This window comes from Cyprinodon tularosa, unplaced genomic scaffold (genome assembly GCF_016077235.1).
Source record: "Cyprinodon tularosa strain WSP-4 unplaced genomic scaffold, ASM1607723v1 ctg480, whole genome shotgun sequence".
NCBI classification, from domain to species: domain Eukaryota; kingdom Metazoa; phylum Chordata; class Actinopteri; order Cyprinodontiformes; family Cyprinodontidae; genus Cyprinodon; species Cyprinodon tularosa.
This window is the reverse complement of record NW_024039208.1, coordinates 437843-451147: the sequence shown is the minus strand read 5'-3', so window position 1 is coordinate 451147 and position 13305 is coordinate 437843. Positions and strand designations below refer to the sequence as shown.

The 13305-nt window shown below is 39.1% G+C and overlaps 2 protein-coding genes across 2 annotated transcripts in view; one reads left to right on the top strand and one right to left on the bottom strand.

Annotated features, from left to right (window-relative positions):
- On the top strand, nt 1-8893 carry elk3 (ETS transcription factor ELK3). The gene is made up of 5 exons (XM_038302065.1): nt 1-259; nt 3795-4022; nt 4116-4820; nt 5758-5880; nt 7552-8893. Exons 2-5 carry the CDS (start codon nt 3816-3818, stop codon nt 7642-7644), a joined length of 1128 nt encoding a protein of 375 aa, XP_038157993.1. The 5' UTR covers nt 1-259; nt 3795-3815; the 3' UTR covers nt 7645-8893.
- An 87-nt stretch (nt 8894-8980) lies between these two features.
- The window catches only part of cdk17 (cyclin-dependent kinase 17), a 56204-nt gene continuing 51879 nt past the window's right edge, over nt 8981-13305 (bottom strand). The window contains exon 17 of the mRNA XM_038302064.1: nt 8981-12114. Coding sequence (XP_038157992.1) covers nt 12074-12114 — 41 coding nt within the window. The 3' untranslated portion in view covers nt 8981-12073. The remainder of the gene's footprint in view (nt 12115-13305) is intronic.

The window sequence follows — 13305 nt, the reverse complement described above, 5'->3', positions numbered from 1 at the left end:
AGTGCATGTGCGCGTGGGGAGTGTGAGTGTATGTGTATGTTTACACAGACGGGAATACTGCTCCAGAGGAAGTGCGCTCGTTCTCCGTCTGCGCGTCCCGACTTCCTGCTCTGAGGCAGGAGAGAGAAAAGCTGCGGATCCGCTTTCAGACAGCGGGGCAGCATCAGCATGGAGCCCCAACAGAACACACGCGCTCTCTTTTAGGAACCAAAGTCCATCGAAACGCGCAGAGAGAGGAGCAGCAGCCGTTCACAGCTGGGTAGGTGTCAACTTTCCTTCCGTCTCCAACTTTCTAAAAGTTACCTTAAAGGCGCGACAGAAAAAAGTTAAAATTAAACCAAACTTGTGATGCGCTCTGAATGTTAACTCAGAAAGAGGAAACCCACAGTGCTGAAAACCCAAAAAGTGCAAATAAGCCTTGCGTAAAATGTGAAACATGTGCGTAAAAGGAATACAAATCTGTGCGTAAAAGGTCCCCAAAAAACAGCGCTTTTTTGTTTTTGACACTAAGAAATTAAAAGGGGAATCTAGAATGAGGTCAGTGTGACAGTTTTTGAAGGAAGGGAAGTAAAAAAAAATCCGCCGTGGCTCCTTTAAAACCTGCTTGTAGACTTTCTGGTTTGTCTGGACCCCGCAGACTAATTGCTGTGCGCTTCCGGATAGAAGCTGGCAGCAGACAACATCTTGAAAATGAGTCACTGACTGTCGCAAAACAAAGAGACGTTTGAGTTCCAGCAAGAACCCCCACTCTCTCTCCCTCTTCACATATAGACATATTTAAAAAAAAAAAAAAAAAAAAAAATAGACCACAGGAAATGGAAGGAGAGTCATGGTTTGGGTTGTTTCTGCTGAGCTGAAGAGAAGCAGTGATGTTTCCATGGAGAAGGAGAAGCTGCATGAACGGTTGCCAGCTGTTACTATTAGAGAATGGAAACAACCAGCTTTTATTCTGAAATCCAGTCTTTAAACTTACAGAAACGGAAACCAGTGTCTGAATTGTATCAAAAATACAGTTAAATCTGAAAAGTGTGGCAGACACTTCTACCAGCCCCATTTACTCTGATACTCCCAAATCAAATGCAATGCGAGCAGTAGGCTCTGGAAGTCTCCCAATGAGTGAAAAGAGGTAAGCTTTGTAGAAAAGGTGAGAAATTGTCTCCATCATGAAACACGGTGACGGTAGCATAATGCTGTTTGGATATTATTTTATAGATTGATGAAGCTATTTAAAGGGTTATTTTGATAAAAAGTCTGAAAGAGGATGAAAAAAAACAGAAGAAAGGGTGGAGGTTAACCTTCCATCATGAAACTGGGTCCTAAAATCCATCAAGAGCTGCAATAGAACGATAAGATAAGAACGATAAGATTAAATCATAGCCATGTGGTAAAATTGCAAAGTCCAGAATCCAAAGCCAGTGGAGAACCTGCTCACTTGTCTCTTTAAGTCCTTTAGGTCTGATGAGGTTACAATGTATGGAGTCAATTTGGTTCCATTATTGTTGCTTGAAAATGACAAATTTTTAAATGGGAATTTGAAAAAAAAAAAAAATGCGATCTAGAAATTAAACTTAAAACGTTTATATCCCAAAAAAAAGTTTTGAGATTAACCTCACTGTTTTCTTAGATTTTGGTGTTTCTTTTTCTTTTTTTTTTTTTTTATATTTTCAAATAGCAATTTTTCAAATGTTATTGACCTTTTTCAAATATGTTATGCTTTATTTAATTTTTTTTTTGAGATTTTGTATTTTCCTTCTTTCTTTTGCTTTTGTAAGTTTTACCAATTGCTTTCTTTTCAACATGCGTTTTACCAATCACGTTTTATATATATATATATATATATATATATATATATATATATATATATATATATATATATATATATATATATATATATATATATATATATATATAAATATACATTCTTTACCAAAATCAAAAAAGAATGTACAAAAAATATTTAATCAGTAAAAAAAGAAAGAAAAACAAAATATTTATAAAAATTAATACAACAAAAGAAAAACAGAATCTGAGAAAACAGTAAATTTTCTCATATTTTTATCTTTTCTTGATTTAAATGTTTTTCATAGTTTGATTTCTGGTTAAATTCACAAAAATGAACTTTTTGCTTGCAAAAATAATGGCACAAATTTGACTCCATACTAAGGTCCTTATGGAATGATTATCTCTCTGGACTCGAGGCTAATGTTTGAGCAGAGTTTATAATATGATGGACATGATCTTGTTCAGGTAAAAAATGACTGACTTGTACATATAAGTTAGAGTAATGTCCCAATAACAACAGAAATCCTTTTGTGTGTTGGTGTGCATCTGTTGGGAGCTAACAAGAACTGATCTATAAAAAAAAAACAAATGCTACACATGTTACCGGTGCTTCCCGCTGACAGGAAGTCCTGGACAGCCTCTCACCGGGGAATGACGCCCTCTGAAGCTGAATGACAGGAAGTCCTCCTTTAGACAGTCGGACATCTCCACGGTTCCTGCATCACCTCACACACACCCAACACACAACAGCCAATATTCATGCAGGAAATAGGAAGCTAGAACTCGGTCAGTTGTGTTCATGATGATGGGACATTGTTTGCACTTTCCCCTCTTTTTTTTTTTTTCCTGCTGGTTGTTATTATGAAGCCAGGCAGGTGGAGGAAGAGTTTTCAGAAAGCGCACAGACAGGCGGCGGTTTCCAGGTAAACACGTCGGTTTGGACCACGCTTGTCTTGGCAGAAGGGTCACTAACCACATCCTGTTTTATCACCATGGAAACTTTAGAAAGCCATGTGACGTGTGGCCTTTTCTCACTGTTTCTAACGCTGAGTATGAAACTAATGAAGGCGGAAAAAACGATCAAACACTGAGAAACAAAGGATGTTACAACTGGTGTCTCCTTTATTGTTTTATTAGTAAAAGTTCTAACAACTTTTAAACTTCAAATTTTGTCACCTTTTAATCACAAACTTGTATATTATTGGGATTTTATCCTCTAAAAATGAAAAGAGGCAGCATTCCTATCCAGCCCCCCATGGTGGTGGCAGAATCATGATGCGGGACTGCTTTGTCCAATCATGGAACAGCTGTAAATGAAATGTTTGTGGTTGTAACTAAAAGAGGTTATGGATCACTCATAGCTTTGTTAACAGTTACAGTCAAGCCACGGTCAATTCTGAGAAAATTATCAACCCAACTGTTTACAACCTGTGCAAGGAAGTAGAAAACCACATGGGGCCATATCTGCATATAGGGACATGTGGCAAACATGAGCTGTTCTGCAATCGAACACAGAGGACATGTATGAACGGCTTCACTCTTACAGTAAATTTGACTCATTTCGTCTGCACCTACTGTCATTACTGTTACCAGATTTCAGGCTCTGGGTGTTGCCATTGTTCCTGCATCCCTTCTGGAATGAACAAATACAAAATAATCCAAGATTTGGTAATCCAGTTGATTAGAGAGACTAAAGCAAACATCCCCAAAGTCGGTCCTCGATGGTTGCTGTTCTGCAGGTTTTAGAGGTCTCCTTGCTTTTAATTGAAAGCTGATTAACAGGCTTTTGCTCCACTGCAATCATCATAATCAGCTGTGCTAAAGCAGGGAAACCTCTAAAAGCTGCAGGACAGCGGCCCTCGAGGACCGACTTTCGGGATGCCTGCTCTAAAGCCTCTGTAACTTTTCCTTCTTGTTCTGGTGAGCCTACTGTTGGCTGTGTTGCAGTGTAGGCAGCCATTTTAATTGCTCAGAGTACCTAATGGCAGGTCTTTCCTCATTCTCCAATGCAGATTATCGGTGCTTGTGCCATCATGGAGAGTTCCATCACCCTCTGGCAGTTCCTGCTCCAGCTGCTGCTCGACCAGAGCCACAAGCATCTCATCTGCTGGACGTCCAACAACGGAGAGTTCAAACTGCTAAAGTCCGAAGAGGTGGCCAAACTGTGGGGGCTGCGCAAGAACAAGACCAACATGAACTACGACAAGCTGAGTAGAGCTCTGCGCTACTACTACGATAAAGTACGCACATTGTTGATGTTGTTGACGAAGCACAAATCAGAACGTCAAAGAGGACGTTAGTGACCACAGGTCTCCTTTTTTTCCACTTTGCAGAACATCATCAAGAAGGTGATTGGCCAAAAGTTTGTCTACAAGTTTGTTTCTTTCCCTGAGATTCTGAAGATGGATCCTGCAGGGGTGGAGTCAGGCCGCGGTGGCGAGGAGGTCGGTGGGGCGGCGTCAGAGCCTGAAGTCGAAGAGGAGGATCGGGGCGAAGGAAAGCAGTATCTCTACTCCAACTTCTACACTTCTTTTAGCACCAGCTCCCCGCAACACGCTTTAGAGCATCACCGGCCAATCAAGAAGGAGCCTAGATGCGAAGAAAGCTCGTCCGTCATCCGGTTCGTGACCAACAGCGGCCACTCGTCCCTTCCGCCAACCCCGCCGCCATCCACGACGGACAGCCCCAAGCCCTCCATGTTGTCTCCTCGAATGGCTGGCTCTTCATCTCCGTCCCAGAGCCCCACCCACATACGGGTGAGAGGGCAGAGCCTCAGCACAGATACTGATGATGGTGAATGTAACGCTCAACCTTTAAACCTATCGTCTGGTCAGAGGGAAAGAGAGAAATTACGGAGCACGCCAACACCAGAGAGGAGGGGGTTGGCCAACAGTAACCCTTTAAAAGGCAGAAAACCCAAAGGCTTGGAAATCTCTGCCCCCCCTCTTCTCCTGACAGGAAGTGACCTCGTCTCCATTGCCCTGAACAGCCCGGCGCTGCCCTCTGGGTCTCTTACGCCCGCCTTTCTGACCACACAGGTATGAATCAACATTTTACACGAATAAACACCGCCGCACCTCCGCAAACTACCAGACCAAGCCAGTGATAGGTAACAGGCAGAGGAGGGGAAGGAGACATTTTTGATCCAGAAAGTCAGACAGGGAGGGGATGGAGAGAGGTGAGCGGAAAGAAAGGAGGGGGGGAGGGAGGTTTCTAAGTGAACCCATATGTTCCTGACGCTCCCGATTCTCTGGCAGCGGCTCGCTGACCAAAACAGGACAGTCTGACTACATTCAGGAACTCAGCTGACGTTCTTATCCAGAATGAATAATCATACACTGCTGTAGGAAACTAGAGGAAGTGGAGGTTGAACTGATTACTCAATAAGTCTATTTGAATCTCTACTCCTATATCCTTCTACATTTTTAGAAAATGCTCCTCATTTATTTTGAAACCAAACCCAAACGAAGGACCTTTTAATGCTCTGGAAACCAGCTCAGAGTTGGTTTCAGTTTTTCATGCTGTGTTCAAGCAGTTGGCCCATTGTTCTGAGGTTGATGTGATAACGCAACAAAACCATAAGAGAAAAAAAAATTTAAATATAGATCAAGAAAAATGATGACAAATGACATTAGGAGAAATGTTCTGACTAATCAGTGAGTAATAACTGACGAAATGGGTCAACATCACCCTGCATAGTATGTTGGGGAACTTAGAGCCATTTAGGACATGCAAGAACATTTCTACACCAACCAGGAAGACTTGGGCTTAAACCAGTCTGGATCTCTCTTCTTATGATCAATTTTAGTCTTCTAGAAATTTAAAATCTAGTTGGATGAAAGGGAAGCAGGTTTCAGAGGAGTAATTGTTGACACTATAGCCTACATATTGAACAAGGTTGATCTTAATTATTGAATTGACCAATCGTTTATTCAATGGATTATCTTACTTTGTCTTGTATTTCCTTATTTCCAGACTGCATCCGGTCTGTTGCTAACACCCAGTCCTTTGTTGTCCAATATCCATTTCTGGTCCGGTCTGAGTCCGGTGGGTCCTCTGAGCCCAGCCCAACTGCAGAGCCATGCTCAGCTCTTCCAGGTAATCTTCCTTAATTCTGTTGAAAACAATTCACTTCAAAAGTTGCTCCCTTTCCTGTTCAGCTGATTTAGAAATACCCTGATCACGTGACTCAGCCCTTTTGTATTACATTATAGCAAATCAAGTGTACTTGAAACCTTGGCAACAGACATTTAGCTACATTCTGTTGTCATAACAACCAAACCTTCAGAGGGTATAGCTGCTTATTTTCCTTGAGAAACACAGGCCTCTAATTTTTCAAACGTCCATTTTGGTCCCCTGCACATTTTACTGTCCAAAGACAATTTTATGCTACAGTACAGAGAGATTCGTTGAGCACTAGGACCAAGCGGAAAACCACAGCTCAAGCCCGCTTGTCACTACTTGATCCGTCCCGGAAGCACGATCCATTCTGCGGACGCGCCATCAGCTCATTTGCGCATTTGAATCCAGATAAGCATCGATTTTATTTTGTTAAAAAGATCTAAATGATGTTTTCTTTCCCCAAAAATAGTAAATGTACTAAAATATAATGTGTCAAAGGTAAATGTATTTCCTGAGAAAACAAATGCCTTAAAATCCTTTCTTTTATCACTTGTCTCTGCCCGATCGGCACCGGAAATGGGATCCTACGCCACTTCTGGTGGCTAACTTTTTCGGCTTTGGATTTGAACATAAATCTATTCTTTTTGAGTTTTATGTTTTCGTTTACCATGTTTATCTAAAATGCAGATAAACATGGTTTAATCATACTATGCCGGACTGCTCTGAGGATATCCAATGATGACGTCAGAGAAGCAGTTTAACGAAGAAAATGTAAAAAGCATCAAAATTGTCTCACAAAAGTCGTAAAACCTTTTTTAAAGATGTGTATAAGCAAATAAGTAGTTTTAGTACCATAATTGCATTATTTATGAACACCCGAATGCATATCTGTTCGCGCATCCGGGTCAGATCGGGTAGAGACACTGCTTCCCTGAGTTTAAACAGATCACAAGCTCCTGATTGGCTCAACGTCTTTTCTTGTGTGATTGGCTCTCAAAGCCGTCACTCCTGAGAGGCTCACTTTACAAACATCTGATGCGCCACTGAATCGGGTCCGTGATGGATGGTCAAACACGCTGAAGTCATTTATATTAAAAAGTACTTCTGAAATCAAAATTTCATCCACCTCATAGATGGTGCCGCTGTAGGTACCAGATCTGCTCGGGGCTCTCCCCCTACTTATGACGTCAACATATGGCAACTCCACTCAGACAAACTGTATTGCACCCGTTTCTTAAGAATCAGATCTCTTTTGGAGTCCCAACATATTATTCCTTATATTTACTATTATTTTACCTTTCATTGATGATCTAAAGCAGCTGAAAGGTGAAAACAATCATTCTAAGACTTGAAAGAAAGTACTGTGTCCTAAGATTGAGCTCTGCCATTTAACAAGTTATGAAAAACATGTTTAGCTTTTTATTCTTTTTTTAAGATCTGAGGACAGGAAGGACAAATGGAACATCTCAAAAATGGCTTTCATAGAGATTTTAGACAAATAAGTTATTCTACTTGTAGAAAATGAACAGTTGTTGTTGACACAAAGTAAAAAGTAGTGTATGTTAAATAAAATGCAGACCTCATACATAGAAATCTGATTGTAATAAATTGCTAAAATCTTTGTTTGCTATTCATTTCTCCCTGAAGTTTCCTACACTGCTGAATGGACCACTTCCCCTCCCTCCTTCCAATGTGGATGCTCCCTCTCCTCTGCTGCTCTCCAGCTCCCATAAGTCCTGATGCCAGCAGGAGCTCTGTAAGCACTGTTCCCTGAACATCTAAAGGGGGCTGGATCATCACTAATGATTGGATGGAGCCCAACCCTAACCTGGCTGAAAATACATCTGAGACTTAACCATAATTCCAGAAGAAAATGGGGCTCCACTTCTGAGGATTTTTTGTGCGGGTCACCGTCGCAGATGTGGGATTTGACACTCCCACGGCTCTCATTTCATAACTAGTTAAAGCAAAGTTTTGTAAATCTCCTTCAAAAAACCCATTTTCTTTTGCATCATAAACTCTAGCTGTCATGACTAATCCTAGCATCAGTTCCTCTGACTCAGACCTTAGCGTTAAGAAATTCTGGAAGATTTGAGAACTAAAACTATTACAATAGTAGAAAAACCTTGGAAACTGTTCTTGACGCTCCAATTCTGGATGCAGCAGGATTGGCTTTGCCCACATTTACATAAACATATTTGGGATTATACCTTCTTATACATTTCTAGAAAATGTTTAAATGATGAAAAATTGACAAACTTGCCTTGTTTTTATTACTTTAAAAGATTACTAGCACAAAAAAGGACAAAACGGATTGAAGTGCTAGTCCATGTAGCTTTTCAGTAAGCTAACGTTTTCCCGCCTTTTTAAATCTAGATACAAAGCTAGTTACCTTCTTATGCTCTTTTGTCCAGTTAGACAATTTTTTTTATATAGGTAATTCTTTTTAAAGATAAAAAAACCCTAAACAGTTTTAAAAAAAAAAAGAAAAGAAAAAAAAGAAAAAGGTATCATGCAGTAGCCTAATTATCAAGTGTTAACTGTGTTTTTCCCCCCCTCGCTTTTAACCACAACTTTTTTTTTTCATGTACAAAGTTTCTCTTTTCTGAATACTGAAGGCCACAGGATTAAATCTGATAAAACTGGAGAAAACTAACAGACTAGGCCGCATGAGATGGGACCTTAATCGACTCCTAGCATAACATGCTAGTAATAGTTAAAATGCAGTGCAGTTCTTTCTGCACAATTTCTATACTTTTTTTTATTTTTACATTTGCACTGTACTGTACTTTTGAGCTGTACCTTATATTTTGTAAAATTTCTGGAAATGTGTTTTAAGCATAATACATTTTTTTGTCAAAACTGCTCAAATAGCTTGTTATGTAGCAGTAAAATTGCTCTTGGTTATTTTTATAGGAAAAAAAAAACAGCAGATCGTAAGTTTTCTTTTTTAAATGGTTTTGTTTTTAAATAAATGACAAAAAAACTCTTTGTATTTTGTTTTTTTTATGAAAAATTTTTTCACTTTGCCCAATATCTCCATTATTATACAGAAAATGACGACTACACAGGTAGCTTATGAAACAAATCTTAAATTTTACTTCTGACGGTTATGAGAAATAAATAGTTCCAGTAAAAAGAGTCACACACCAACTGTTCACCGGCAGCTCAGTGTTTCAGAGTTTGAGTTGACAACACAGCAGGCCTTCCATGCATCAGGCGTACACAAACCCACACGCTCAGACAAACGCATACAAATAAGTCATTCATCCATCTGAAAAAGTACAGTTTTACAACGATAAATATTAAGTTGCTTTAGAAATCTCCTTCCGTTACTGCTGTTCATGTACAAAAAGTCTTATTAGCATAAACACAGTTGGCAGTATACACTGAAATGATCCTCAATTTCGATAAAGTGGAATATACAGAAAAACAAACTGAAATAGGTAAAAATTGAAATATACAGGTTTCCAATTTTTGACTTGAAAAACACCAGGCCAACATAATACAGGACATATACCATTAATATAATGACTTCCTGTTTACAGTATGTCACACATGTACTCGACTGCATAAGAACAATTGAAGGTCTCAAATTAAGAGCGCATTTTAAAAATAACAGATCAAAAAGATTTGTCATTTTTACAGGATCATTGCACCATTACCTGCGATCTGTGTTTGGTGTTAATATTATTACATTAATCATTTCAGATGCAAGTTTATCAAGCTTTCCCAGTGCTTCTAGCACTCCTCTAGCATGTGCTACCTAATCTGAAACATAAAACACTAGTGTTGCGTAAATCTTTCTAGTCACAAAATACAGTTTTCATTTCTGCCGTTGAGCTAAATGGCAACAAGAAAACTTCCCTCTGATTCCTAGACAACTTTTAACAAAGTTTGATGTTTAATGCACTCCTAGTTTTTCAAGCCACCTTTTTTTATACACTTTAAAAATTTCACATTTTCACTGAAGATGTTTAATTTTGCACTAAAATTGCTTCATGTTTAAATTCTGCCAGCTTTTAATGTACTATTTTCTTTACAACATATAACCTTTTTTGGCTATACGTTACGCTAAATATCTATGCTAATCTAAAGCTTGAGCTGTATTGTCATACGCCAGTGATGCACCTATTAAGCTTAAATGCTAATTATCCTCAATACTATATTCATGAGTAAACAAACAGTCTTTTTCAACTTAAATTACTTCTATTAAGGTGTATGTTTAGTTTTAGAGCACAGCTAATGCCCATATCTAAAGTTAGCTTAATCTGCAAAGTTAGCCTAGCGGGTAAACAAACTCCACCACACAGATAACACTGCAAGTTACAATTTCACAAATGAGATATTAAACGATGGATTAGTTTTACAGGCAGAAAAGTATTAGCATTAGCATTGCTAGCTCTTGCAAAGTGTTCTGTGTAGCTGTAGATATTTAGCTACGGTCAACGTGAAAACAATGATGTCATGATTCAGGAATGCAGTGAACATCAGCTGTCATTTCAGAACTATTGAGGGAAATTTCCTTTTTGCCAAAGTAAACGTATTTAAAAAAACAAAACTAAAAAAGTTTTCAACAGGTTGAATTATATTTAGCATCACGGTCTGTTGCTAACAACAGATTGGCAGCAGAATCTGGGGAGAATCTTAGGGCCTCCACCTTTGTGCCGTATTTATAAGGTATGGGAACGTATTTTAATACTTTTGGGTAAACTCAGCCATGTTGTGGCCAACGTCCCTGATAACAAAAAAAAAAATCTAAAAACTGGAGTGCAATGTAGAATTACAAAATGCATACTGAAACAAAGCCTGGCAGTTTAAGGGTTTGCAGGTCTGTCTGAACTTTAATCTTCTGGGTTCTGGTATTTCTCCTCAACAATACTGTGCAGTAGTGCTTCCAATAAGGCATGGGCTGGTACTCTGGTAAACGCGCTCATTTTCTTCCTCTGAAATGGTAAAACGACAATTGCTGGAATGACTGACCAGTTTTCCCTGGTCACTTGGGTTAGTCTCAAACGGACGCTCTAACAAACATAAAATGTCTGGAAACGTTTCCAGTAACAACAAAAAACAGGGAATCATGTGGAAACGAAAAGGACAATAAAACTTTGCTTTTTTAAAGAGAGTAAATAATGTTAAATAGGCCATCAATGAAAAAAGGTTACCTAATTAACAAGTTTAATACTAATCTAGCTGCTTAGGCCAGAGGCTGTGCATGAAAATCAAAATATGTTCCACAAAATGATAACATAACACAATAATCCGTTTAATGCTTTAACTGTAGTTTCTGTCTAATATAACAGGGATAAACTGTTTGATCTTTTAAATCAGGTTAACAATCAATCAGAATCGTACCAGCCCATTCCTCATTTCCCCCTCGGATCTGGTTCTGTTGGTTTAACAGAGTGATGGAAATGAGCAGAAACCCAACAGCTAATCCTTTTAGCTTTGTTCAGCTCTCATTTTGAATCCCCCGCCATCAGAAAAGCAAAACTCATCTGAAATGTAATCGGAGAACAAAACCCCGACCAGCACCATCACGGTGCTTCAACCTTTTGAAAACGTAGAAATCTTGTATAGTTCGGTCACGGAAGCTCGAAGGAAATCAAAAACAAAACAAAATCTCCAAATATACATATATACACATAAATATATATGTATAGATTTACACAATGCATAAAAGGTCTGAAGGAACTGCAGCTTTTTTTTCGCTCTGTAAGCACAACAATGAAAACAACAACTTCATCACAGCGTCAACGTCAACATCCGTTAATTTTCAAAACTAAAAAAAAAAAAAAAATACCGAAGAATTATAGTGAGAAACAAGCAAACAAACAACTGAACAGTAACCTAACAGACTGCTAAACTGTGCAGGTCGTCTTTAGTTCACATCATGTGCACCGACGCACACACATGTACACACACACACACACACCTCAATGTCACATATAGCAGACAGTAGTAGTTTAGCAGCAAAAATAAGTTAACCTTACACCCCAATAAATAAACAGTCTCCAAGCGTTTTTAATCATTCAGAGGGTGTGTGTGTGTGTGTGTACGCGTGTGTGTGCGGGTGAGGAGAGGAGCTCCAGGGGGAGGTGGGCTCATGCTAGGAGTTGCTGGGAGGTGCAGACGAAGCCGGCCGGTTGACCGTCCTATTCAGGAAATATTAGAAAAGCATGCTTTGCCTTCTGTTGATGTTGCTGTTCCCTGGAAGAACAGAGAGAAGTGTAAGAATACAATACCCACAATGCATCTGGCAGAAGACAAAAGTACAAGAATTTATTGATTTTTTCCAGTATAAATGCGTTACACATGAAGTGAAATAATTCTATGAAGTGAATTTTGTTCCACTGATACACTGTACGATTTTTTTGCCCTTTTTTGGGCCGATTCTGCTGTCGTACGAGAATTTTTCGATTGGGCCGAATTTTTGCCTGATCGTGAGTCGTGTAGCGCACAGGACCACCACGGCCACCTCCCAATCAGGAATTGTAAGTTTAGTCGAAAATCAAACATGTTCAGAAGCATAGTGGGGGTGCGAGTGAAATGGAGTTCTTCCTGTAAAATTGACAGAACGTAGTAGCCATGTTTGATCAGCCATGTCTTTGTACAAATACGTTGTTGTCTTTTCTTTTTAGGCCTTTCAGCACACAAAAATATACACTTCCGTCTTCTTCTTCTTCTGCTCGTTTGGCTTCCGGATAGACGAGTACAATAGCTCCATCTCTCTGCGGAGCAGAGTCCGACGTGGTTTTTAGACGTAAAGTGTGAGCAGGTAGATCGCATCAGAGTGTCGGGCAGCACAGTTTGAGAACAAACATCGTGAGCTGTCAACTTTTAAACCCTGCAGGTTCGTCGTACAGTGTGAGCTGTAGCTGAGTGCAACGTTTGAAAAAAAAAAAAGTACAGTGTACGCCCGGCTTTATTCTTGCATAAAACAGGTTTTGTAAATGGAAATTACAAAAAGATAATTCAGAGATGAAACTTGTGTAAAAAAATGTGTAATGAAAAAGGATCAGAGTTACTTTGCTGCTTCCTTCAATTTTAATTTTGTGCAACTCGTTTTATACTTTTAATTCTTGACCAAGCACATTTTTATTGGTCTGCTATACATTGCTAACGGTCAGCAGACCAATAGAAAAGCTTTTTGGCTCCACATTCCAGAGGAAAGCCCGCCCCCAGAAGTGGCCAGATCTATTAAAAAAATCATTTAAAAAAAATAATAAAATACAATAGAAAAAAACAAACCTAGTAAAACAGCCCAACAATCAAAACCTAACCTTCTTAACTAAAACAGTTTTCAAAGTTTCCTTATTATATTTAGCTGGTCAACGTAAACAAAAAAAAAATGATGTCAGGAATGTAATGTACATCAGCTGTCAATTCAGAGCAATTAAG

Bases quoted from the DNA above. Each gene is read 5' to 3' on its own strand.
- elk3 (XM_038302065.1), top strand. From the start codon at position 3,816: ATGGAGAGTTCCATCACCCTCTGGCAGTTCCTGCTCCAGCTGCTGCTC. The intron at 4,023-4,115 runs GTACGCACATTG...TCCACTTTGCAG, and splicing joins TGCGCTACTACTACGATAAA to AACATCATCAAGAAGGTGAT. The intron at 5,881-7,551 runs GTAATCTTCCTT...TTCTCCCTGAAG, and splicing joins GCCATGCTCAGCTCTTCCAG to TTTCCTACACTGCTGAATGG.